Source organism: Lethenteron reissneri, chromosome 26 (genome assembly GCF_015708825.2).
Source record: "Lethenteron reissneri isolate LAM-NWPU_2019-01 chromosome 26, ASM1570882v1, whole genome shotgun sequence".
In the NCBI taxonomy this organism is placed as follows: Eukaryota; Metazoa; Chordata; class Hyperoartia; order Petromyzontiformes; family Petromyzontidae; genus Lethenteron; species Lethenteron reissneri.
Window position 1 is genome coordinate 19,251,833 of NC_083804.1, and position 27,785 is coordinate 19,279,617.

The following is a 27,785-nucleotide window of genomic DNA, read 5'->3' on the forward strand; positions in this document are numbered from 1 at the left end:
CACCGCGCACATTTGCGTGATGACGTCACCCGCATCTCACAGTTGAGCCGGGTTCGTGCGTGCAGACGTCACGCTCCCACCCCCCCACTCACAACCCGCGCAAATGTGCGGGACACGCTACAATACTCTCATAGTATAGTCGAACAAAGTTTTTTTCTCACTGCCTAGAGGGGAAGGAGAGACCCACGGTCAGGTCCAAAGGACGTGCGGGCTTGCTAGTTTAATGTAAAACAAATCCCGAAGTTTTTTAAAAATAAAAATTGGTTGAACACGTAGGCTTTCGCGACCAATGTTATTCATAATCAACGTTTTTGGGTTTAGATCGCGTTATTTATAAATGTGTCGTAACCCTCCACCACCCGACACGGCCAATCAGTAAAAAAGTGTCACGTTGACAAAAGACAAATAGTTCACTGCTTTAGCCCACCATTCTGGCGAATTGCCCGATGATGCTGGATGCAATTACCAGCGAAACGTCGTACTCAAATTGTAAATGTTGTGGCTTCAACACACCGGTGGGCTAAAGCAGTGAACTATTTGTCTTTTGTCAACGTGACACTTTTTTACTGATTGGCCGTGTCGGGTGGTGGAGGGTTACGACACATTTATAAATAACGCGATCTAAACCCAAAAACGTTGATTATGAATAAAAATTGGTATTTAAATAGTTACGTTATGAATAGGCATTGAGCAACAGACGACTGTTATCGATGCCTTTGGCCAAGTCACTCAGAATGCGGTCCACGCATCTCGTGAGCAGATATCGGAAGCCCAGCGAGGTTTGTGCATTTATGTAGAAACACATACAAAAAAATGCGTTTCGACATGAATGCATTTCTATAAAAATTGTGAAATGTTGCTGGCACACTGCATTATCTTCACTGAATATTTGCTTTATCTTGGCTGGAGAAACGCACGTCTATCATGCACCACTGCTCTTAAACACACTGCGAGCATATGTTACGCTCTTCGGGGATTTAGGGAAATTTAAAACAACTCAATAGAGCCACACTAAGCCATATTTATACTTTTTTTGCACGACTGCCTTATGTATCATATTGTTACTTTTAACAAATAAATGTACGCAGATATTCATTTTATTGCTTGGTATAACATCGTTACCATACCAACACATTTGTAAACACATACGAGGGGGTATACGTGCATGGAGACAATTCAAGTGGTGTGCAAGTATTTTCTCATTGCTGCTCACTTGGTCAGTATAGTTTCTCTGTCAAAAAAAATGTTAAGGAATTATAACTGCGTGTGCTACCAAAAAGAAAAAAAACCAATGATTTCGCCTTACGCACATTCATAGGCAACCCCCTCTCCTCCCACCCACCTTTGTTATTGAAACCAAAATACACATTTTTGTTGTTGTTCTGAACTAAACAAAGCCCCAGACATCCCCAAAAACACGAACGTGCAACGGGGTCTCTCGCCTTGAGCCCGCTGAGTCGCCACAGACAGCCACCCGTCCGTGACTCCGCACGCACGAGGTGCTCGCCGCTTTCAGGCTGACGGAGCAGGATTTTTTTGCAAGAGCTTTCTTTGTTTGATGGCGTGGCGGTGGAGAGGGGCTATTTTGACCTCGTTTGCAACAAAGGCAGGCGGTGTCACACACCTGCAATATGCGGGCTTATGTGGGGGGAAGGTGGGGGGGGATTGGTGGGGGTTTAACTCGGCTTGACGCAAAAGGTGGTAGGAAGTTATTTTTGTTTTTGGGGTGGGAGATGAGATGAGGAGGAGGGGGTGGGTGGGCAGAGATTCTGCTGGTGGTGTGTGCGTCAATGGTCGTCAATGAGCGGGTGGGTGCGGCTGTTAAAGAGTGAAGGGACTGGGCTCGCAGTGACAGACATTGACAAGACACAAGCTGGAACACACCGAGAGACGGGCAGCAGCAGCAGCAGTGAGACACTCGAGACACAGACTTAACGACTGACTGATATTGAGAGTTAGGCAGGGACAGACGCAGATTTAATTGACGAAAACTTGGACAACATCTATCATCATATTCGTGCATTTGTTACGGGTGAGTGTTGTAGGAATTTAAAATGTGGAAATTCAATTTTGCGTGTAACTGTTTCAAATATTGCTGATTGTATGTCGGAGCGTTAACACGATTATATAAAATCCACGTATGTAATGTTCTACGAATAATTATATTTGTGCTGATATGTATGCGTATACAGATGATTATGCCTCGCTGGATACACTTCAATGATGTTCAAAAGGGGTCAGAAAGTAGAAATTTGGTACAAATACAGTCCAGTGTATTGCGAACAAGAAGGGGAAAAATCTGAAAACCGAAAGATTCTAATTTGAGTCTTAAATGTGTCGGTCCAGAGGTTAACTGGCTTCACCGAATAGAGCAGGATCGGGCTAAAGGACCGACTTCGTATCGAATCTCGCGCGAACTATGGCAATATTTATATTGCCCAGTGTTCGATCCCGCTCATGAGCGAACCAAGTAATTTTTCTCATGTCGAGTGCGACACCAAAGCGCGGATAAAGCCCGAACTGGTTCCTCGTGTAAGATATATACACACACGTGTAAAATATAGAAGCAGACGCAGATGACTCTAATCTGGTTCACAATAACGCGACACGATTGACTGTTTGGGAAAGAAAAACCACCCGTAACGCGACACAGTACGGCTGTGTATTCACTGCGTGTTCAATGTACCCAGCACGGAACGATGCGCGTGCATGTTGGCACCATGCGATTTTGTATACGTGTAAGCGCGTGCAGAAGAGTCTATTAACTTGTTACCGGTTGCATTGCACACATCATCAGCAAGAGCAGTAGCTCGTTCCCTTGCGCGCTGTTGCTCCTTTGGGCTGCCACTCACGAATTCTAGATTTGAAGCTTATTATTTAACTTTTATGATTAATTAATTTTTTTTCTTACCTACGTGACTTTACCGAAAAAACCTAAGAATATGCCACTCACGAGTTATTCTCACCCCCCCTCCCCCCTCGGCCAACATCAATCCCTTCTATGCAACGTGTCCTCATCCTTCAAGCCCACTTAGGTTTTCCTAACAGTCAACATGTTGGCTTTATCATCATCATCATCATCGTGTGTGTTGTCCAATTCACATTTTCGCCATATCTCAATGTAATTCCAAGCATCTGTCCATCTATCCTTGCTTGCTTCTCTATTCGCACTTTTCAGCTTTTGTTCCATCCTCTTCGTCACTGCCCACTTTTACGTGTCCGTGTGTCACAACAGGTATCGCGCATTTAATGAAGAACGTTCCAATTCACACACAAACACACACGCGCGTTTCACTCTCAACCTCAGCTTTCCAAGAGCGCCTCCGCCTGTTAATCACTTGATCGTTTTGATCTCGGCTCTTCCTTCACCTACTGCCGCCGGGACGCACATTCCACTATGCTTTCGAGTTGGGGGGTCTCCTCCGATCGTTGTTTCTCGAATGCTTCGAAAACTATACGCCTCATATTTAGGTGTTTTTGTTGTTGCTCAGAGTCATCCTCAGCGCAATGTTTTGTTGTCGTTAATTTGATTGAGAGCCAACGATTTCAGGCAGCAGCAGACGCCGGGGATGGCCTCGTCTGTGGGAGTGCGCTCTTCCCCAGACTGGGAGGGATTCTCAGTCGATGGAGTCTGTTAGGTCCCGTCTTGCAAAGTCTGCGTAGGGGTTGTGCTTTTTAAATTATGCAACACATGTCTTTCATTGTGGTTTTATTCGTTTGGGGTTTGTTAAAAGGTTTGGGTTATTTTGAGTAAAGCGTTGCGAGGCCGTGTGTGAATGGCGATCTATAAAATCGGGTTCCAGTTACTCAGCTATAGCATCGTTCATAAATAGATATTTCAAACACATCTTGTAGTTTATTTCCATTGGACGTTATAGTGACTATGGTCGTCAGCAAATATGTACGTGTGTTGAACTTAAATATCAACATGATGGTTCATATTTTTCCCCCTTAACGTGTATGCCGTTGTTTCTGATAATCCAATTTTCGGGAAACATCTCAACATGTCGCAGCGTATAATACTACACGAGAGAATGCCTGTGTGTGGGGTTGACCAACGGAAAATATAAACGCTCTACAGGGCTTTCTTTCGCCAGTTATTCACATGCATTTTATACTTCACACAATGAAATCTATGTTTGCCTTTAACGCCCGGGAAACTCCAGCAGTCGTTTGCTGCTCTAACAAATTCTTCTCGGGAACATGCGTCCGCAAGGTCGATTAGACTGATGTACCGTCGACTGTTTCCACATGTCTACATGTGCAAAGGCGGGCGCTCATCCGTTGCTATACGCGTATGCAAGATACGCGTTGTTGTCAGTGCCGGATTACCCTAGTAGCAAAAGTAGCTACATGTGTAGTAGCTACGGGCCCCCGCACTTTCAAGGGCCACGCGCTAAATGCTTTGAAGCTATCAATTCCGGTTAAGTGATTCTGCACTTGCTCTATTACTATAGTACTATACCGCCTTCAACTTTTATGAACGACTGGGTGTTTAAGGTTAGCGATTTGTCGTATTATCTAGCTGTATAGCAAATGAAAAAATACAATTACGTTGCTATGCAGGTTAAGTTTTAATATGCGTTTTTATTTTTATTTAGGGCCCCTTTATAGCATGTGCTACAGGCCCCACACTAGCTTAATCTGGCACTGCTTGTTGTTTGTATTAGACGGTGTACAACACCCACAATTCTGTATTGTTACAAAAGACTGGACTGTTGATTGTTAGTTATACCTAAAATTGGTATTATATCGTCAATAACCGTGCACCAATTTATAATGCCCAGACAACACTAAATGAGTCTCAAGACTCTTTTTCAGGAGAGTTCCCATTGCTGTATTGGCATCTTCTGACCGTTTGCCGTAATCATAGTATTGGGTGGAAGCCCAAAAAAAATATATACAGGTTTACATCGCTTTTTGCGGTAGATACGTTACCAAAGAGGGCGCGCAAAGCGAAACCGCACGAAGCAGCTGCCTGCCGAGTAGCGCGCACAGCACACACAGCAATCTTCTTGGTTCTTTCGGTAAAGTCACGTAGAAGGAAAATAATAAAATAATAAAAATAAAACATAATAAAATACAATTCTCACGACGTTTCGGCCACAACGCAAGCAGCCGTCCTCAGGTGAAGAACAGGTCTGTCGGAAAGACACCCATTCAGACGCTGTCTTTCCGACAGACCTGTTCTTCACATGAGGACGGCTGCTTGCGTTGTGGCCGAAACGTCGTGAGAATTATTTTACTATGTTTTATTTTATTTATTTAATTATTTCCCTTCTACGTGACTTTACCGAAAGAACCAAGAAGATGAATCTCTGCAGTCACGAAAGCTTTAAATCGAAACACACAGCAATGTTGTCTGTTGTCTGACCGCATAGCCGCACATGAATTAATTCGAACCGCATACCGCGAGGGAAATCTGTCGCCTCCAAACTCCAGTCCTTGCATCCCACCACGCTACACATTTTCTCGTTTACCAATTGACTCCCATTCGTATACAAATCAACTCGATACATGCAGCACACGCCCAACGATTGTTTTAAATACGTGCCACGTGACGTGCTTATACATTAACGCTGTCTGCGTTAATAGAGCCAATTCAAATGGTGCTCGAGATCTGGGTGCGTGTGTGTGCGCGCGTGTGTTGCACGTGACGCAGACAGCGTTGATGCGGAAAGGTAAAGTGTGATGGACCGCGACGACTGGAGTTTGGGACGCCCTGCTATTGGGTATCGAAAGCGCTGGCTCATTTGGGACATGTACTTGAAAGAGTGGCGTAGCTATCGAGTGTGCAGGTGGTGCAACTGCACTGGAGTCGACGGGCCGGAGGGGTGCAGGCGCTGGGCGGCTATGAAGAGGACAGGAACCAAATTTAATTCCTTTGCATCAAGGGCCCATGCCACTGACTGAAATGCACACTGATTTCCCTCTCAGTTCTCCCCTCTCTTTAGACGCCTCCATGGGCCACTTGCCCTGAGTTGGGTTTGGACTACACTGCCGCCAGGAAACCACACAACGCACGACTCCTGTACTGATCATGGTAAAAATGATGATAGATGTTACATTGAATCATATTCTGAAATGTTTCTTTGTTTTTCTTCCTCTAACAGCACAGAAAGTAGAACAATCCAATCCAAGCTCAAAAATAATTACAGAAAAAAAAACGTATCAAGGAAGAGCGTGACAAATAACGTACGAGTGATTAAAAATAAATTAAGGTCACCACCACACACGAACCCACAGCCGCAAAAAAATAAGAAATGGCGTCCAATCACGTGAGCAGCACGTGGCTCAGCGTGGTGACGATAATGGCACTCTTTTTGGCCGGTGGATCGCGTTCAGCAAAGCTCGAGTGGAGGACATTTGTCGAAGATGAGTTCTTGATGATGGACCAACAGAAACCACAGCCCATATCAATTTCCTCCCCAGTCACAAAAGGCGACCTTCCCGTCATTAACACCACCGCCACCCTTGACAAGGAGGAAGAGCTCCTTGTGTCTATTACAAAAACAACGAAGGCGACAATTGTCTCGACGAGCAACCAGACTCCACTAGCGAAGTCATCGCTGCAAGCTGAAGTCCAACGCCGTGTGATCAGGAGTTTACACGTTCAGATGGCGAATCCTTCCACAACACAGAAGGTGGAGGCGCCGTTGCTTGTGCGACATCCTCGAGGCGTGACGGAGGAATTCTCGGGTGAAGGTGAGGAGAGACGGTCACCTGGTCGCTTATGTGGCTCATAATGGCTGTGTCCAAGCACTAACCAAACACACATTGAGGCCCTGGCTTCTTAAACACATTCCTGCGGAGGGAGCTGGTAGGAACGTTGGGTTGCTCGGTCAATGGCCAGGGTCAACGGCGGCGTGGTGTATTCCGCAAATATGGCCGACTGTGAGGGCGGGCACAAGCCGGCGTGAGTAGGTTAAACGTTGAGTTTTATAAGGGCACCGCGGGGTGACCAGCCCCTCCCCACCCAGCCCCACCCAGCCCCTACCCACCCTCCCCTCCCTCCCACCCTCCCCTCTCCACCCAGCCCCACCCTCCCCACCCAGCACCTCCCCACCCTCCCCTCCTCACCCAACCCCTCCCTCCCCACCCAGCCCCTCCTTGCACGACGGATGGACGGACACAATAATCCCCTGTGGGCTGGTGTAACCAGGAGGTTCTTACCAGTAATATGTTCCAGTTGCATCGTTATCGTGAGTTCTCACGTTAAGGGAATTAACATGCCCATTACGGTCACCAGTTCACTTGATTAGCAAGTTTCAGCTCTAAAAGCTCGAGACTATAATTGCCAGTGAACGATCAAAGCATTCATAAATATGGTGTGTTGTTTTGATGGTATTTAACAACCGTATTCTGTTTGGATGTATTATATGTCATTAAGAAAACCTATCCATCATCGGAACCAGATGATGCAATAATGTTTTTAAACTGGGAAACTTCACTTTAGTCAATAAGACTCTTTTTCAGAAGTTCCTGCCACGTGATATTTGTTCAATCCAATTAATGATTTTGCGTGTGGGAGGAAACTGTAATACCCTAAGAAAACTATGATTTACTAACAATGGGACAACACTCAGATCTCTTTATACAGTCAATAATTCATTGCTGTACTTGGTGAGACAACAGTTGTGTATGCTAAAGCCGTTCTGTTTTCCTAACTTTTCAGGTCCGATTACATTCACAAGTTCAGTTTCTCCAACCCTGTCAACCACGACCACGACCGCGGCTACCACCACCACCACCACAACCACCACCACATCTACACCAACGACAACAACCACGGCTGCAACCATGGAAGATGGAAGTGGCCTTTATGAAACGACCTCTCACCCTGAGGCGGCCTCCACAGCATCGGTCCACACTGGTGGGGCTGTCTTCACCTCCACCCAGCATCTGACTCAAGAGACCGAGACTGGTAGTGGTTGGTACGAGACCACAATCACCACTGCCACAACTGCCATGACTACTGCTACCACCTTGTCGCTGAGTGACCAGCCCAACACGTCCAACTATACGACCACAACTCACCAAGAAATGTTCACGACTACTGACGATGGCAGCGGGTTCTCGGAGTTTACCACAACAGTGACTTTGCAAACGGGGCGAACCAGCGAGCAAACGGTACTAACCACGTCCACCACCAGTAATACGACTACGACGGTGAAGACAGGGGCAACAAGCGGGTCAACAGAGATTCATTCAGAGTCTCCAGGTGTGATATCCAGTTCGACTGCTCTCCTGTCAACTGCAGTAGCATTCGTGACATCCCATTCAACCGAAACAGGCAGCGGAATGTTTGAGTCAACTCCTGGAACAACTACCACCACCCAATCTGCCGTGATGACCACAGCAACTACCAGCAACGCAACCGGGGCTCCATCAACATCTGGATTCAACTCACCATCTACCGAAACAGGCAGCGGAATGTTTGAGTCAACTACCAAAGCAACTACTGAGGCAACCGTGATCACCACAGAAACTACCAGCAACATAACCGGAGCTCAATCAACATTGGGAGTCAACTCACCGTCTACCGAAACAGGCAGCGGAATGTTTGAGTCAACTACTGAAGCAACTACTGAGGAAACCGTGATGACCACAGCAACTACCATCAATGTAACCGGGGCTCAATCAACATCTGGCATCAACTTACCATTTACCGAAACAGGCAGCGGAATGTTTGAGTCAACTACCAAAGCAACTACGGAGGCAATCGGAATGACCACAGCAACTACCATCAACGTAACCGGAGCTCAATCAACATCTGGCATCAACTCATCATCTACCGAAACAGGCAGCGGAATGTTCGAGTCAACTACCAAAGCAACTACTGAGGCAACCGTGTTGACCACAGCAACTACCATCAATGTAACCGGCGCTCAATCAACATCTGGTATCAACTCACCATTTACCGAAACAGGCAGCGGAATGTTTGAGTCAACTACCAAAGCAACTACTGAGGCAACCGGAATGACCACAGCAACTACCATCAACGTAACCGGAGCTCAATCAACACCTGGCATCAACTCATCATCTACCGTAACAGGCAGCGGAATGTTTGAGTCAACTACCAAAGCAACTACTGAGGAAACCGTGTTGACCACAGCAACTACCATCAACGTAACCGGAGCTCAATCAACATCTGGCATCAACTCATCATCTACCGAAACAGGCAGCGGAATGTTCGAGTCAACTACCAAAGCAACTACTGAGGCAACCGTGATCACCACAGAAACTACCAGCAACATAACCGGAGCTCAATCAACATTTGGAGTCAACTCCATGTCTACCGAAACAGGCAGCGGAATGTTTGAGTCAACTACTGAAACAACTACTGAGGCAACCGTGATGACCACAGCAACTACCATCAATGTAACCGGGGCTCAATCAACATCTGGCATCAACTCATCATTTACCGAAACAGGCAGCGGAATGTTTGAGTCAACTACCGAAGCAACTACCCAGACAATTGTCATGACCACAGCAACTACCATCAATGTAACCGGGGCTCAATCAACATCTGCAATCAACTCATCATCTCCTGTAACAGGCATTGGAATGTTTGACTCAACTACTGAAGCAACTACTGAGGCAACCGTGATCACCACAGAAACTACCATCAATGTAACCGGCGCTCAATCAACATCTGGCATCAACTCACCATTTACCGAAACAGGCAGCGGAATGTTCGAGTCAACTACCAAAGCAACTACTGAGGCAACTGGAATGACCACAGCAACTACCATCAACGTAACCGGAGCTCAATCAACATTTGGCATCAACTCATCATCTCCTGTAACAGGCAGTGAGATGTTTGCATCAACTATTGAAGCAACTACACAGGCAACCGTGATGACCACAGCAACTACCATCAATGTAACCGGGGCTCAATCAACATCTGGCATCAACTCATCATCTACTGAAACAGGCAGCGGAATGTTCGAGTCAACTACCAAAGCAACTACTGAGGCAACCGTGATCACCACAGAAACTACCATCAACGTAACCGGAGCTCAATCAACATCTGGCATCAACTCATCATTTACCGAAACAGGCAGCGGAATATTTGAGTCAACTACCGAAGCAACTACTGAGGCAACCGTGATGACCACAGCAACTACCATCAACGTAACTGGGGGGCAATCAACATCTGGAATCAACTCATCGTCGACCATAACAGGCAGCGGAATGTTTGCGTCCACTACTGAAGCAACTACACAGGCAGCCGTTATAACCACAGCAACTACCATCAATGTAACCGGCACTCAATTAACATCTGGCATCAATTCATCGTCTACCATTACAGGCATCGGAATGTTTGAGTCAACTACCGAAGCAACTACACAGGCAATTGTCATGACCACAGCAACTTCCACCAACGTCACTGGGGCTCAATCAACATCTGCAATCAACTCATCGTCTCCCATAGCAAGCATCGGAATGTTTGCTTCAACTCGCGAAGCAACTACCCAGGCAACCGTAATGACCACAGCAACTACCAGCAACGTCACTGGGGCTCAATCAACACATGGAATTAACTCATCGTCTACCGCAACAGGCATCAACATGTTTGTTTCAACTAGCAAAGCAACTACCCAGGTCACTGTGATGACCACAGCAACTTCCACCAACTTAACCGAGGCTCAAGCAACATCTGCAATCAACTCATCGTCTACCGCAACAGGCATCGGAATATTTGATTCAACTACCGAAGCAACTACCCAGGCAATTGTCATGACCACAGCAACTACCAGCAACGTCACTGGGGCTCAATCAACACATGGAATCAACTCATCGTCTACCGCAACAGGCATCAACATGTTTGCTTCAACTAGCAAAGCAACTACCCAGGTAATTGTGATGACCACAGCAACTCCCACCAACAAAACCGAGGCTCAAGCAACATCTGGAGTCAACTCACCATCTACCAAAACTGACAGTTTCCAATCCGAGATGTCGATCAGTTCGGCAGCTAACCTGACAACCACCAACTCATCTCAACGTCCAATCTCCACCACCACAAGTCTGTTGAACTCTGAGATGGCTACCTTATCTTCCAATGCAAGTAACCAGTCTCTCGCCAGTATACTACCAACTGCACCTATGGTAACAACAATGACGACCTTGGGGGCTTCCAGAAGCGTGGGAGTTGACACGACTAGCAAAGCAAATACCACGATATGGGCGACCACGACGACTGCTCATCCAGCAACATCTACTCACAACAGCAGCGAGGCAACGATGGTCACAGCCGCATCAACCGCTCCAGTGCTGAACACGACGCTTGCTCAGACACCCATCGGAGCGATCACCACCAAAATACCAACGACCGTTCAAACGTCGACTGCCAATGGTACCGAGAAGAGCAGCTCTGGGACGACCACGATTGGACAGGCGGCCAATGTTGGAACCACAACCACAAGTCCGACCTTCAGTTCCACCACCAACCAGAGTCAATGCGGTGAGGCCCGGCTTGTTTGTTAGAAATGTACATAGTTCAGTAATGGAGTCTCCTGTCCTAGTGAAGTTACCAGTGACACAAAGACGGGGCTTGTTGTAAATGAGATTCGAGCAGCTGCCTATTGTATTGGTGCAGGTGTCAGCGAGACACATATTGCTCCTTAATAAAAATGTAATTTAGGTATCAATAAAGGAAAGCGTAAGCGAGTCGCAAGACTCCATCCTATTGTCTGAGATGATTGCTTGGCCATTCCATTGTTCGCAGGCGCTCGAAAGGGGGCTTTGATACAATCAGCAATATAGAAATTTGTGTTTATGAATGCATTTTATATTACTGTGGTATTTACCAGGTAAATAATACATTTCATCAAAGGCGATTTGGCAACACATTCCAGCCATCGAAGTGGCTTATATAATATATGGGAAATTATTGTAACCAATTATGTAAACGCATGTTTATAAATGTAGGAGGCAAAACCGGTGGCCCTGCAGGGTTCCGGTATCGAACCCACAACCTCCTCCATAGCAGGCGATATAGATAATATCGCGTCACTTCGACGCCCCATATATGTTAAATATAATATTATATAAATATGATGATAACGACGATGATATATCTGTGTGCGTGTATCTCCACACCCAGGCATCAAGATGTCAAACTTTTATCCGATGTCCCAAACGATGTACTCTGTGAGTGTGACGTGGACCTGGCCTGGCCGGCGGAGTACGGCTCCTGTCCCAATGATTGTGATGATCAAGCCGGTCGGGAATTATATCCGTGTGGGCGATAGCCACGGGAACGCCACCGTGGAGACATCGAACAACATGGTCACCATGGATGGACTGTCCCCGGGCACCATCTACACAGTGACACTCCGAGCCAAATACTGCAGCGGCCTGGAGGTCAACCGCTCCGTCAGCACTGGTATGTGGCCACCACGGGCAGCCGCATTCACCACTGCCACGAGCATCACAAGTGACCACCGCGTGCATTGGTAGTGAGCACCAGGAACAGTAGTAGTGACCACCACAAGGGTCATTAGTAGTGAGCACCTCGAACAGTAGTAGCGACCACCACAAGGATCATTGGTAGTGAGCACCAGGAACAGTAGTAGCGACCACCACAAGGATCATTGGTAGTGAGCACCTCGAACAGTAGTAGTGACCACCACAAGGATCATTGGTAGTGAGCACCAGTAACAGTAGTAGTGACCACCACAAGGGTCATTGGTAGTGAGCACCAGGAACAGTAGTAGTGACCACCACAAGGGTCATTGGTAGTGAGCACCTCGAACAGTAGTAGTGACCACCACAAGGATCATTGGTAGTGAGCACCAGGAACAGTAGTAGTGACCACCACAAGGGTCATTGGTAGTGAGCACCAGGAACAGTAGTAGTGACCACCACAAGGGTCATTGGTAGTGAACACCACGAACAGTAGTAGTGACCACCACAAGGATCATTGGTAGTGAGCACCAGGAACAGTAGTAGTGACCACCACAAGGGTCATTGGTAGTGAGCACCTCGAACAGTAGTAGTGACCACCACAAGGATCATTGGTAGTGAGCACCAGGAACAGTAGTAGTGACCACCACAAGGGTCATTGGTAGTGAGCACCTCGAACAGTAGTAGTGACCACCACAAGGATCATTGGTAGTGAGCACCAGGAACAGTAGTAGTGACCACCACAAGGGTCATTGGTAGTGAGCACCTCGAACAGTAGTAGTGACCACCACAAGGATCATTGGTAGTGAGCACCAGGAACAGTAGTAGTGACCACCACAAGGGTCATTGGTAGTGAGCACCTCGAACAGTAGTAGTGACCACCACAAGGGTCATTGGTAGTGAGCACCACGAACAGTAGTAGTGACCACCACAAGGGTCATTGGTATGGAGCACCAGGAACAGTAGTAGTGACCACCACAAGGATCATTGGTAGTGAGCACCACGAACAGTAGTAGTGACCACCACAAGGGTCATTGGTAGTGAGCACCAGGAACAGTAGTAGTGACCACCACAAGGGTCATTGATAGTGAGCACCACGAACAGTAGTAGTGACCACCACAAGGATCATTGGTAGTGAGCACCAGGAACAGTAGTAGTGACCACCACAAGGGTCATTGGTAGTGAGCACCTCGAACAGTAGTAGTGACCACCACAAGGATCATTGGTAGTGAGCACCAGGAACAGTAGTAGTGACCACCACAAGGGTCATTGGTAGTGAGCACCTCGAACAGTAGTAGTGACCACCACAAGGGTCATTGGTAGTGAGCACCACGAACAGTAGTAGTGACCACCACAAGGGTCATTGGTATGGAGCACCACGAACAGTAGTAGTGACCACCACAAGGGTCATTGGTAGAGAGCACCAGGAACAGTAGTAGTGACCACCACAAGGATCATTGGTAGTGAGCACCTCGAACAGTAGTAGTGACCACCACAAGGGTCATTGGTAGTGAGCACCACGAACAGTAGTAGTGACCACCACAAGGATCATTGGTAGTGAGCACCAGGAACAGCAGTAGTGACCACCACAAGGGTCATTGGTAGTGAGCACCTCGAACAGTAGTAGTGACCACCACAAGGATCATTGGTAGTGAGCACCAGGAACAGCAGTAGTGACCACCACAAGGGTCATTGGTAGTGAGCACCAGGAACAGTAGTAGTGACCACCACAAGGGTCATTGGTAGTGAGCACCAGGAACATTAGTAGCGACCACCACAAGGTCATTGGTAAGTAGTGACCACCATAAGGGTCATTGGTAGTGAGCACCAGGAACAGCAGTAGTGACCACCACAAGGGTCATTGGTAGTGAGCACCTCGAACAGTAGTAGTGACCACCACAAGGGTCATTGGTAGTGAGCACCAGGAACAGTAGTAGTGACCACCACAAGGATCATTGGTAATGAGCACCACGAACAGTAGTAGTGACCACCACAAGGGTCATTGGTAGTGAGCACCAGGAACAGTAGTAGTGACCACCACAAGGGTCATTGGTAGTGAGCACCACGAACAGTAGTAGTGACCACCACAAGGATCATTGGTAGTGAGCACCACGAACAGTAGTAGTGACCACCACAAGGGTCATTGGTAGTGAGCACCAGGAACAGTAGTAGTGACCACCACAAGGGTCATTGGTAGTGAGCACCTCGAACAGTAGTAGTGACCACCACAAGGATCATTGGTAGTGAACACCAGGAACAGTAGTAGTGACCACCACAAGGATCATTGGTAGTGAGCACCAGGAACAGTAGTAGTGACCACCACAAGGGTCATTGGTAGTGAGCACCAGGAACAGTAGTAGTGACCACCACAAGGATCATTGGTAGTGAGCAACTCGAACAGTAGTAGTGACCACCACAAGGGTCATTGGTAGTGAGCACCTCGAACAGTAGTAGTGACCACCACAAGGATCATTGGTAGTGAGCACCAGGAACAGTAGTAGTGACCACCACAAGGATCATTGGTAATGAGCACCAGGAACAGTAGTAGTGACCACCACAAGGGTCATTGGTAGTGAGCACCAGGAACAGTAGTAGTGACCACCACAAGGATCATTGGTAGTGAGCACCAGGAGCAGCAGTAGTGACAGCAGTGGCAGCATTGGAAGAGCATTAGATACAAGTGCAGTGTGGCGATGATTGTGGTGATGTGACAGTAGTTGGAATAGCGGTAGATACGAAAGAAGCACAGTGGTGATGCCGGTGGTGATCGTGATAGAGGTGTACATTTTCATGATGATGATGGTTGTGGTGATGGTGTCAATAGGGATGGTGTTTTAACGGCTGATGAATACGTTTCTCACAGATGGCTTGGTGTTTCTCATGACATTCTCCATCAAAAACTGGGACGCTAATAACAATGAGAAGGATTTCATGACAGAGGTAATACCATCACTGCCAACATCGCCATCACAAACACCAACTACAACATACTAACGCTATCAACTTCAACATCGCTTTACACACACATGCACTTGCATTGACAATAATTCGGCTTTCAGGCCTTCCCATTGGTTACTGGCCTCTGGGTGCCACTCCAATGCCTTGATTAGTAACCTGCATCCTCCATCCTTCACGTACCACCCATCGCAGCCTCATCTGATTCCATCTTCCCTTCCACGCTGTGTTCTGATGTTCACACTCGATTCCCATGCACTGCTATTCAATGTTAAATTACAGTATTCCAAGTTGTGTTACCCTATCCATGAATTAAAGTCCCAACATCCCCATGTAGCAATGTGTAGGAGACCCAGGAGCTTCTACTTCTCTTTAGTTCCACTCAGATGCAATCTTCCTGTACCTCATATGGAAATCTCTTCTGTATTGCATCCACTATATATTTGACTTTGCACATGCGTTTGAAAACCTAATTCGTAATTGAGTTGGAGCTTGCAGAATTGACGGTTGAACCAATTGCTTTCCCGCGCTGGTTGGGGGGGGGGGGTGATACAGACGGAAGGGGGCGATGGGAATGTTGAAGCCATTGCCCTGCTACTATGCTGTCCTGCTACATTTTCTTTCGAACTTTCAAGTTGTCTACCCTATCCAACCATGATAATCCTAGCACCCTCTGCATGCATCTGTATTTCAAGGTCAAATGCTTATTTTCCATTTGTTTCGTGAAAGTTGAAGTCGGTTCAACACAACATATTGTCATGTTTTCCCATATTCCACTTGTGTACTGCGTTTTTTCCAGTTGATTTGTTTACCACCATTCAAATTCAAATTGAGTCGTTGCACACTGCGCACGCCCGATTATTGCTCCACGTGCCTCACACACAACCACTGCACGTATCTTACATTGAATTTGTACCCTCTGCGTCACAAAAGACGTGTTTGGAAAGCATTAGGGGGGCGTAGCTTTTAAAAACCGATTTGTAATATGACAGAAGGTAAACGGGTAAATGGCGTTGGATGTTGAGGAATAGGACTTCGTCAAACGCTGCTTCAAAAATCCCCCCGTCATTTCCATCAGTTCGAGTTAAGTCGGCCGTGGTGGCTACGCACGCAAAAAGGATTGCAAATTATTTCGAAAACCTCCAGGAAAAGGGCACTCCAGCGAGCGTGGGCCAATACCATCTGTCCCTCCTGTATGTTCACTCGGTTCTCCAGTTTGTATGTATGTATGTTGAACTTACTCTTTGGTTCTTTCGCTAAAGTCACGTAGAAAGTAAATCAATGTTATGCTGAACTTCTTGGAACCACAACCACAAGCACCGTACGTAGCCAACTGAACTAGTCGGAGGTGCGGGGGAAGGACAACACGTAAAACACTTCTTCCATGGCTGAAAACATCTCCATTTATGCACCTCCGTAGATTGCGAATGGCGCAGCATTGCGCGTGATGCAGTTGCATGACACGGCTGTATAACAAACACACGTTATCATTATTATTCTTAAGCGGGTGGAAACAACTGTTGGCTTTATTGCTGCTAATGTCGAAATGGTCACAGCTCACAACGTAGATTCTGAGCCGAGCGCCTGTATATGCCTCCCCCCCCACCCCCCCACGTTACAGCTTTACAAACGCATGCGCGCCAAGTTCTTGAACATGAGAGGCGACGTGAACTTCACGCTGCAAGTGGACAGGTTCAACGCCGTGGCCCGTCGCGTAGCCCGCGACGTCGGCTCCCCGCGCGCCCGGGACGCACGCGCCACTCTGCTGAACGTCGGCGAGTTTAACGTCCGCATGGCAACGGACTCAGCCCTCAACCTGAGCTCGCCCGTGCTCGACCAAGTGATGCAGTCCATCTCGAACGAAAGCACAGACTACAGCTTCGTGGACGTGAAAGTGGCAGGTGAGTGGCCCATGGCACAAAACTGCCGTCAATTGCGCACGGTTTTGTCATCAGACTTGATTTTTTTTTTGGAGCTGACCAAGACACGAGCCCCGGGTTGGCTTCTTTGACTGCCGTGGTATCACGTGCTTGGATTGTATCTGTGTACTACACGTTACTCACATGCCGCCCATGAATGGCATTGGTTAAACCATTCACAATATGCAGGACGCGTTCCTGGGTAACAACAACAACAGCAGCAGCAGCAGCAGCAATTCACAAAGAGCATCTAAATGCATGCACAGGCTCTAGGTACGAGTTGAGGAACACGGCTAAAGAAGGGAAGGAGGAGGCATGGGCACGGGGTCGGGGGGGTACGCGGGGAAGGGGAGGTCTTGCGAGGTCAAACACAGGAGGACAAAGTAGCCAAATGTGTCGTTCACAGCACTCGCCCCAACAATCTGTTAAGGCTATACGGGGGATCTTTGTCTTTGTTGGTGGTCACTAATAGCACTTGCCCCAACAGTTAGTTAAGGCTATACGGGGGATCTTTGTCTTTGTAGGTGGTCACTAATAGGACTTGCCCCAACAGTCTGTTAAGGCTATACGGGGGATCTTTGTCTTTGTAGGTGGTCACTATAATAGCACTTGCCTCAACAGTTAGTTAAGGCTATATGGGGGATCTTTGTCTTTGTAGGTGGTCACTATAATAGCACTTGCCCCAACAGTCTGTTAAGGCTATACGGGGGATCTTTGTCTTTGTAGGTGGTCACTATAATAGCACTTGCCCCAACAGTTAAGGCTATATGGGGGATCTTTGTCTTTGTTTGTGGTCACTAATAGCACTTGCCCCAACAGTTAGTTAAGGCTATACGGGGGATCTTTGTCTTTGTTGGTGGTCACTAATAGCACTTGCCCCAACAGTTAGTTGAGGCTATACGGGGGATCTTTGTCTTTGTTTGTGGTCACTAATAGCACTTGCCCCAACAGTTAGTTAAGGCTATACGGGGGATCTTTGTCTTTGTTGGTGGTCACTAATAGCACTTGCCCCAACAGTCTGCTAAGGTTATATGGGGGATCTTTGTCTTTGTTGGTGGTCACTAATAGCACTTGCCCCAACAGTCTGCTAAGGCTATACGGGGGATCTTTGTCTTTGTTGGTGGTCACTAATAGCACTTGCCCCAACAGTCTGCTAAGGCTATACGGGGGATCTTTGTCTTTGTAGGTGGTCACTAATAGCACTTGCCCCAACAGTCTGCTAAGTTATACGGGGGATCTTTGTCTTTGTAGGTGGTCACTATAATAGCACTTGCCTCAACAGTTAGTTAAGGCTATATGGGGGATCTTTGTCTTTGTTGGTGATCACTAATAGCACTTGCCCCAATAGTCTGCTAAGGCTATAAGGGGGATCTTTGTCTTTGTTGGTGGTCACTAATAGCACTTGCCCCAACAGTTAGTTGAGGTTATACGGGGGATCTTTGTCTTTGTAGGTGTATGTTGAACTTATTTTGCACCGCACGTAGCCAACCGTGCGTATCGGAGGTGCGCGTGCGTCAATATGTGGGGAGCGGTGGTGCCGTGGTCAGCGCTACGAATCCGGCAAACTCGAGTTCGATTCCCGCTCACGCGACCAATGTCAGTGGCGAGTATCTGGACCGCTCCTGGGTCGACTTGGCCTTGAATGTGTGAACCTGGTGCAGTGTGTCAACATGAGCACTGGGGATAACCCAGGCTATGTGGGGGGGTGGGGGGGGCAGAATGTGATAAAGGTGCAGCCGTGAAATTTCTTGATCACATCCAGCGGCGCAGCTGCCTATTTGAACGGGGGGCGCTGTGCAAGATAACCCGTGTACAATACAATGTAGACTATGACTAGGTACGTTATGTTGGTTGCACCGTGTATTGGGTTTAGAGGAAGACAGTAACTAAAGTGACAGTTTTAATTAATGTTTTATTAAGGGTACAATGCTCACAATTAAGCTATCCTGCCGCCTGCTTCCATGCCAGCCCCATCGGTCGAGGATTAACTCAAAGGTGGGTCGCGCAACTTAATGCTGTTCTATTGACATGATCGCCAGATGCGTTCATTGGGCTTGGTTCATGGTAAACGGCAGGTAATTTTTTTGTTTGTTGTGAATAAATGTTTTTTTTAATGTTTTTTCTTAACACGTTTCACTTTCGGGGGCCCCCTTGTGGCTGACTGGGCCCCTAGGCGTCGCATCACGCTGCCTACCCCCACAGTTGCGCCCCAGGGTGGCATTACCCACATTTTGAACCCCCCTACACACGCGAACTGGTGAACTGTGCCCATTAATACTACCGCAGAGGTCTGGGGAGGGGATTTAATAAACTCGCCCGGCTTCAACTGCCGCACCTGGAGATCGCAACAGCGACCTCCGGGGTCGCAAGCCCAATGTGCCAATTCTAACACCATGGGCAGCATCGTCAATACGTGTATAGTGTATGTGTGCAGTGTGTACGTGTGTAAAACGTGTGTGGGGAATGTTGTGTGCGTGTGTGTGTCCACGCAGACTTTAACCCGTGCGCAAATTACACCGTGGACGGCAACGACTGCGACCCGCACGCCGATTGCATTCCCATCGGCGCCGGCTTGTTCACGTGCAACTGCTGGGCCGGGTACAACACCACAGACGGCGCAAAGAAGGGCACAGAATGTAAGGAGACGCACATAACGCACAACACACGTGCGTTCTAGGAAGCCCAAATTTGAAAGACTTAAAAGTGACTTTACATGGTGGAAATAACACGTAGTATTTTATTATGTATGTTTTATCTTCTTGGTTCTTTCGGTAAAGTCACGTAGAAGGGAAGTAATAAAATAATACAAATAATAAAATAATTCTCGCGACGTTTCGGCCACAACGCAAGCAGCCGTACTTAGGTGAAGAATGAAACACACTACCAAGCTTGGAGCGTTGTGGCCGCAACGTCGTGAGAATTATTTTATTATGTTTTATTTTTATTATTTTATCACTTCCCTTCTACGTGACTTTACCGAAAGAACCAAGAAGATGAATCCCTGCAGTCACGAAAGCTTTAAATCGAAATGTCACGTGTATACTTGTTGGGTTTGTCGCCCCTCCTCCTCAACCTCCGATGAGCATGGTTGACTATGTACGGTGCGAAAGAAGTGCAACATGCATTCGGCCATAGCTGCTCCACACAGCAGCAGGTGCAGATTGTTTTCAGGGGCAGCTGTTAGGCTGCTGCACCACACGCAGGCACTTGCCTACACGGGCACCGATAGCCAAGCACGTCAACCTCACACAAATGGCTCCTATTCTGATTGAAATTTGACACACGGTGAAGGTTAAACCAAGCGGCAGGAACAGAAGTTATCAGATGCAATTCCGTTCTTAAGCCAAGCAATATGTAAAAGGGTAAAAATACGTTTATTAATTGTAATATCGTCATGCAAAACACAACAGGAATTAGTGAGTGAGGTACAGCCTAGTGAAGTTCTAAAATAGAAAGCAAGTTGAGATTATTGTTGTAAAAAGAACAATTTCAATACCGCAATTAGTTTTTAAATGTGGGCTTATTAAACGCATGGCCTACAGGTTTAATGGTTTTATTTATAGCTTAAGGTCAGCTCAAATTCTTGCACTTAAATATATACAAATATCTCTATCATCAGTGAATCAAGTAGTCACGAAAGCTTCAAATCAAGATTGAATCAAGTAATTTTCCTCCCAAGGAGTGTGATGCTCAAACTAATTGAAAGCAGGATAAGCTGTTTGCTAATTTACACTTAATTCACACAATATGTATGCTAACACACCCACGCATACCCCAAAGATACAATATATAACCCATAGTTTACTCCACAAATTCAATTGCACCGGTACATTCCGACACATGCACTCACATAGCAAGAGTAATTTTTAAAAACCCATTGTCTGTCGTCCGAAACGGATGTTTAGTTCTCTCGATCATTGTCATTTGAGGGAGGATGCCGTATGTCTCTGTTAATGTCGTAGTATTTGGCTGCTATAAATTTCCGCATGAAAATACGCAACGTTGAGCTGACTTTTGTGACCCAGACCGCTTCTGAAAAAGAGCTGTAGCTCAGTGGGCCTTACCTGCTAAAATAAAACATTTATTGCCACAACAATAAAATATGCTCACATCGTGACGGTGTGAGCCAAAGGGGCTCAAACACGTCCATGGGCTGTCACCTGGGTTTCAGCAAAGCACAGGCAAATAGGTCACGAAAACCAGCCACGCTCACAACCCGCAGATTGTGCTGAGGGCAGGAGTCTCTCGTCACTGATCCCTGCAAGAATAGAGCATTGTGGTGAAAGGGTCCGAAATGGTTGGGAAGGATTACGGAGGTGAACAAAAGCAAGCATCACACAACCATGACAAACGCCCTATTTAGAGGGTGCGTGGAGTTGCGTGTGTTTTAGAATTTCTGCTGGTGAAAAAAAAAATCTATAGATGTTCTCGAAGGGCTAAAAGTGTTCATTTCTGCATGAGATTGGTCAAGAAATCGTTTTTTCGTACATCGTTTTTATGTGTTTGCAATGTTGCATTCTATGTACCAGCGCAATGAGTGCACAATTATAAAGTGGCGGTGTTTTCATTTTTGTATCAGATGAGACAATTCTCGTTTAAAGGAAGGCTCTTTTTTGAAGTCTGATAGTGTGATACGTTTTCTGTTTTAGATTAATTGAGGGCTCTTTCTATCACACGTTTGTATGACATTTCTATTGCTGCCATAGTTGAGGTCATTTAGTATATATATTTAACTTATGAGTAATCGATGAATTAGTAATATTATGATGTGATTTGTATTAAGAAGTGTTTTCATCTATCATGTTTTCAGGCATATTGGTAAACACAGGCACACCTCTCTCAACCACCATACCTCTATCAAGTTCAACCACCTCACCATCAACACCTCCTGCAGAGTGGAGTAAGTGATCCTGAAATCCACATACGCACGTCACACACGCACCACACATACACACAGACACACACCATTACATACACAAGCTAATACGTCACAAACACCATGAAGCATACATCTATACACAACATTCCAGACATTATTTAAACATCCCAAATTTGAGCTCTTAGGTTGTTGGCATGAATGCTATTAGTGAGCATCCAGTATGGCCTGCACGTCGCACAAAAGTGGTTGGTCATAACCACGCTCAACCAAATGTGTCTCCTCTCTATCAATGTTCACACCAGTTCTGGTACGTACTCCTTTAAGTCTGAGTTGACCTAGTGGTGGCCCAGTGCAAGTTAAGATACTACTTGGCACCGGCATTGAGCACAGGTGATTGTTATTGTAGCACAGTTTAGCCGCATCAACGTAAACACGAGTTTGCACAGACATTACCATGCGCTTGCAAACACAATCACAAATGGGCTCACCTGGTTATCCACGTCTAGGCACAATTGCATGCGTGCACAATTGTTCACTCACACAAATGTACGCTCTGTTACAAGCACTTAAAATAATAGTGAAATAACACAACACCATTCAGCAGCAAGCGGTGGTCACAGGTCATTACAGTGCACGCACGCAGCCCTCAGTGTAATTACACGAGGGTAGCGTCAGGGCAATTGTTGACGCAAATTGCAATTGGGCAATGATTGCGACAGCAATGCCCATTGTAAACCAAATTTGGTCGGCTAAATTTGGTGAATTCTGATTGCTCCTCGTGGGCACCTGGGATGGAAGCTTTACCATGCACATCATTGGCCAATCAGAAAGAAATAAACTATCACGGGATATATTGTGCTTCGTTGCTTTAACGCTCACTGATGACTGTGTTATTGATGATGGAATACGCTACAAGCTGCTCAGTGCACTCCAAATTTAACACAAAATGGTGGTAATCTTACATTCCTCCCCATCTTCGTATTGCTCACTGATGTTCTTGTGTCCTTTCTGGTGCAGACTGGCGGGCTCTGGTCATCAGCCTCTGCGTTCTGGTTCCCGCCGCTCTGCTCGGCATCATATTTTTATCCCGCTTCCTAATCGGTCGGCATGGGACCTACACCGTTCAGGTGAGACCAGCAAATCCGGCATCTCCATCGCCATTAATACATTGACTTTCGCCTGTCTGTTGGTCTATCCATCTAGACTGGAGCACTGTTGCCGGCAAGAGTCGTTCACCGAATTTGTTTTCATCTCTTGCCATGATGCTGATAATTAAGCTCTTAGATTAATTCAGGAATTAACGTGATCATGTTCTGTGGTTGTTCCTTTTGTGTTTCTTCACCGAATGCTCGCGCATTTAGAAGGATTCCAAGGTTGGAAATGCAGCGTCGCGGGCAGGCAAGGCGGTTGCACATGCCTTGGAGGGGGCCTTCCAACGGCTCACAGCCAACACACACAATTATTCTGTGAAGACACAACTAGGAAGTTCCTACTCTGACTCCTACAGGCATCTGGAGGAGCAGTGACCCCTTGAATCCCAGCCTCGTTCTTTCTGTCCCAATCCTGAGTCTGAAGATATTGATCCTGAAACCTGAGCCTTCTCATTAGACGGTCAAAACAGTCTTAAACACTGATCCTGAAATACATAAAAAAAAGCCGAATCTCAAGATTAGTATCAATTTCCTTTAAAAAAAAATCTATCGTGTCTAAGCATTCCTGAAGCCTCTCAAGTTTATTGGCTAATTCTTGGTCGAGACAACAACAACCAAGGCCAGGGTTTTCATTCAATAGAGCTTTAGGATTCTTGATAATTGTAAGTGAGACGTATTACCAATCAGGAGTTTAGCTGTACACCCATGTAGGCCAGCATTCACAATTGTATGACAAGTATCAGTTAACATTGAGCAGGATTCTCAGGTAATCCAACGCAGAATACTAAAATAATTGGGAACGGCACTCTCAGTTTATGGAGGCTGGGTCCTCAATGAATGTCCTATAATCTCAGAAGTCTGCCTTCTTGAAAACAGATGCGAATTTCCAAAGTTTACTTGCTGGAATTCCAGTCACTATGTGTGGGAGAGTCTTAAAGGCCAAAGCAAACAAAATAATTGAAACAAAAACATAACGTCTTGAAAAGTAGGAGTACCAATATATATATAAAATCCGCAATTGTCTGTCACGTTCTGTATGTCCCAGTCGGTCCATCGGACAAAAAAAAATATGTAAAAAATTGTTTCTCTGGACGAGAACATTACGAGAAATTTGTCATCTTTCCAGATTAACAACATTTTGCCTAATAAATATGAGAAAATAACATCGAATACAAAGCAATGGGAACTAACATCTTCTGGAAGAATGACTGACATTTAATTGCTAGAATCCTTCATTGCTAGATGGCTTCCCCTTTGATTTATCTTTAAAACCAATGTTGAGGCGTAATTTCAGTGTCCCTTAATCCACGCTTACAGCTTCGCCGTGTTGACGTTGGCCGGTCGGGCTGAGAGGCAACGTGATGATACCAGCGCGCGTAACGCTGAATCCTCCCAACGCACGGGCTGGCAAGGGTGCGGTGAAGTTATTATATCCCAAGCAATGCTTGTATCCAAATACAATGGGTGCTCAGCAATATTCTAATTACTTTTTAAAAAAGGATCCCCGTACACATTGATGTTATGAAAAAGCTCATCAAACAGTAACATCACAGCTTACTTTACAAGCCTGCATTTAGCAGGATACGCGTCTATCACGACAACTCATTATTATTACAGCAATGATACAACACGATCTTAGGACGATATACAGCTGTTCAATAAAACTGTGAAAATCTGCAAATGGCAGGCTAACCGTGAAGGGTTGTGCCTGGAAAATCGGGGCACAAATTGGAGTAAAGAACGAGGCAAGGACGAGTTTCTCGTCAGAAGGGAATTGGCCACACGTCCCTTCTTGAAAAACAAATCTGATGACTTAGTCTTTCCTGTTGAGATATCAGAAAAAAAAATAATAAATGAACTATGCACCATATATGCTAATTTAAAAAAACATCTATGCACAGGGTAGGCGCTGGGCTTTTAAAATTCGTGGCCACTTAGTGTATCATTTAATCTCCCACACTCATGGCCAGAGTGATATCCGTGTCACTACGGTGGCTATAGAAGGCCCAGATGGTTATTGCAAATCGTGTGAACAGTCTGGTCGGTCGCGCTTCCATGCCTGCATCGTTTACGAAATGAATTTTGATTACATTTGAGATAAAAGGGCTCGTGTTTGCTGCACAGACATGGGTGACGTCACATCAGACTGTTCCATTTCGAAGTATAGGCATCTGGGTAGGGGTAAGTGGCATTGAACATCCTTAGAAACAAAATGAAAAACATTGTATTATGAAATCAGGAATGATACACATTCTCTATTTTTTTCTGTCGATAAAATTTGGAAATGTTGGAGAAGCTACGAATTTGATTTCGCTTGCTGATGATGTGTTATAATGATTTCTCTGTCATCTCTCAGCACTGCTATAGGGAGATGGTTTTAAAATTGAGGAAACTTGGGGCGACTTTGTGAATACAATTTCAGTCCAAATTGACTCGGTTTCAAATTCGTAGTATAGAATTGAGACTCAAAAAAACCTAGTCTTCGACACACCAAGTCTCAGTCATAGATTTGAAACGCTATGAAATGTCAAGATATTGAAACTGAAATTGGGTGTCACAATTCTGAAGCCTCGCCTCCTGGAGACCAACCTCAGTCGAGTGAATTCTGAAACCCAGTTTTATAGAGCTGAGTATTGAGATTCTGAGCCTGAAACCCATATTCCAGGTGAATCTCAAAACTGTGATGCTGAAACCAATGTCTGCAGTTGGCCATTGTGCAGTGATACAGCAACCAACTCTTAAATTCTCACAATGTGAAACCATGTTTCACATTGTGAGAGTGAGACTAGTGAAAGATTCGAGTGTTATATTTCACACTCGTTAAGGGTTCACACGGAATTAGACGTGTTGGATTTCAACGAATTTGGACTTCAGACACTAGGCTTGTTGGTGTGAGATTGGGTCTATGCTAAGCGATTCAGGCTAGTGTGTGAGTCATAGTGTTTGTTGGATTCAAATGAGTGCATGTCATCTGAATATACCTAGAGTTGAAGTGACTCTAATTTTTTTTAATTTTATTTTTTATTTTACCATGTAAAGCCCTCTGAGCTACATAGAGTAGCAGATGTTTAGAACTGACCTGGTCACATATGATAGCTCAACGAAGTGGCTTATGTGGACATTTATATCAGACAAATGTTCTAAATGCATTTTTCTAAACTGGGAGGGGAAAAACCGGAGGACCCAGAGAAAAACCCAGGCGTCAGGGTCGGGGATCGAAACCACGGCCTCCTGTATCACAGGCGAGAGGGTGAACATGTTACAACCAAGAGTTCACATCTCAGGGCCATGCCAGAGCACTGCACCAAACACCACTGAGATTGTGATTCAAGTCCTGGGATGAGATTAATAAGGTTATTCTTGTTGAGCAGGCTTGTCAATATCAATCCAGTCACGAATGTACAACGTTTAAAATCCATATCTTAAATTTGTTTTTGTTTTATCTTCAGTTGGTTTAGAGCAGCTTTGAAACCATATACACAAAACAACATCTCAATAACATAAGCTCTTAGAATGGATATATTTGCCAAGTGACTTTCTTACAAAGTTTAACGGAAATGTAAAAAAATTGCACGTAAAGATGCATCAACTCAACTATCAAAAGAATGTTTTAAGCTCAAAACAGGCATCGCATTGTGCATGTGAGAATGTATTACTATCGGCTGATGTTATGCTCACGTTGGATTTTGGCTTATAATTCAAACAAAACGGACGTAAAAATGGTAGAACCGAGGGAAAAAATTATCAATTCGTGAATTAAAATGTCTTGCCGAATTGTGAAAATGCATCGACTCGCTGTGGGAATTGAATCGTAACAAACCGAATAGAAGTGTCAAGATGAATGGGCTAAAAATGACATCGCGACAAATGTTAATTTCGTTTTCGAGTCAAAGCACCAATGTCTCCGTCACCAACATTGGGGCGACTCGCCAAAGGGATATCATATGCTCTGGCTGCTTTGTCAGGGTGTGAATCCCACTCCCTGCGTTTCTAAACTGCACCCGTCAATGCTGTGCAAGATATGTGTCACTGATCGAGCTCTGTTTGAACGTGTGTAAGCACAGTAGCAATATTTATTAGCAGTATACACGCCAAGACAGGTGGCTTGGAAGCAGTGAATGTTTTTTGTACGCGCAGTTTAGATTTTATTTCGGCTGTATTTGCTGAGTCGTGTTTAAAATTGGAAGTAAAGCGTCACTTTTCACGTGTTTACAATATTTGAATGGCAGGGATAATGCAATAAATTTCCGTAATCATATTGAAAGATTTGTGTCGTGGTTCTGTGGGCCTGATGAATGTGAAAACGCCATTTTGTTTTGTGTGTGTGTAAAATGGCGCTGAAAGGAAAACGTGCGACTCGTTGGCTCGTGCGGGATTCAGATCACAGCAGTCCCCGACTTATGAACACCCGACTTACGAACATCCGCACTTACGAACATCCGCACTTACGAACGAGCTTCCATCATA

The 27,785-nt window shown here is 45.8% G+C and overlaps 1 protein-coding gene across 1 annotated transcript; it reads left to right on the plus strand.

Annotated features, from left to right (window-relative positions):
* The first annotated feature begins 1,878 nt into the window (after window positions 1-1,878).
* Window positions 1,879-27,576, plus strand: LOC133347801 (uncharacterized). Its single transcript, XM_061560423.1, has 10 exons — window positions 1,879-2,032; window positions 6,114-6,705; window positions 7,676-11,470; window positions 12,113-12,394; window positions 15,278-15,354; window positions 16,991-17,270; window positions 19,781-19,924; window positions 22,099-22,188; window positions 23,185-23,294; window positions 23,529-27,576. Exons 2-10 carry the CDS (start codon window positions 6,264-6,266, stop codon window positions 23,691-23,693), a joined length of 5,385 nt encoding a protein of 1,794 aa, XP_061416407.1. The 5' UTR covers window positions 1,879-2,032; window positions 6,114-6,263; the 3' UTR covers window positions 23,694-27,576.
* Window positions 27,577-27,785: the final 209 nt, after the last annotated feature.

Bases quoted from the DNA above. Each gene is read 5' to 3' on its own strand.
- LOC133347801 (XM_061560423.1), top strand. From the start codon at position 6,264: ATGGCGTCCAATCACGTGAGCAGCACGTGGCTCAGCGTGGTGACGATA. The intron at 22,189-23,184 runs GTAAGTGATCCT...TTTCTGGTGCAG, and splicing joins AACACCTCCTGCAGAGTGGA to ACTGGCGGGCTCTGGTCATC. The intron at 23,295-23,528 runs GTGAGACCAGCA...TCGCGCATTTAG, and splicing joins ATGGGACCTACACCGTTCAG to AAGGATTCCAAGGTTGGAAA.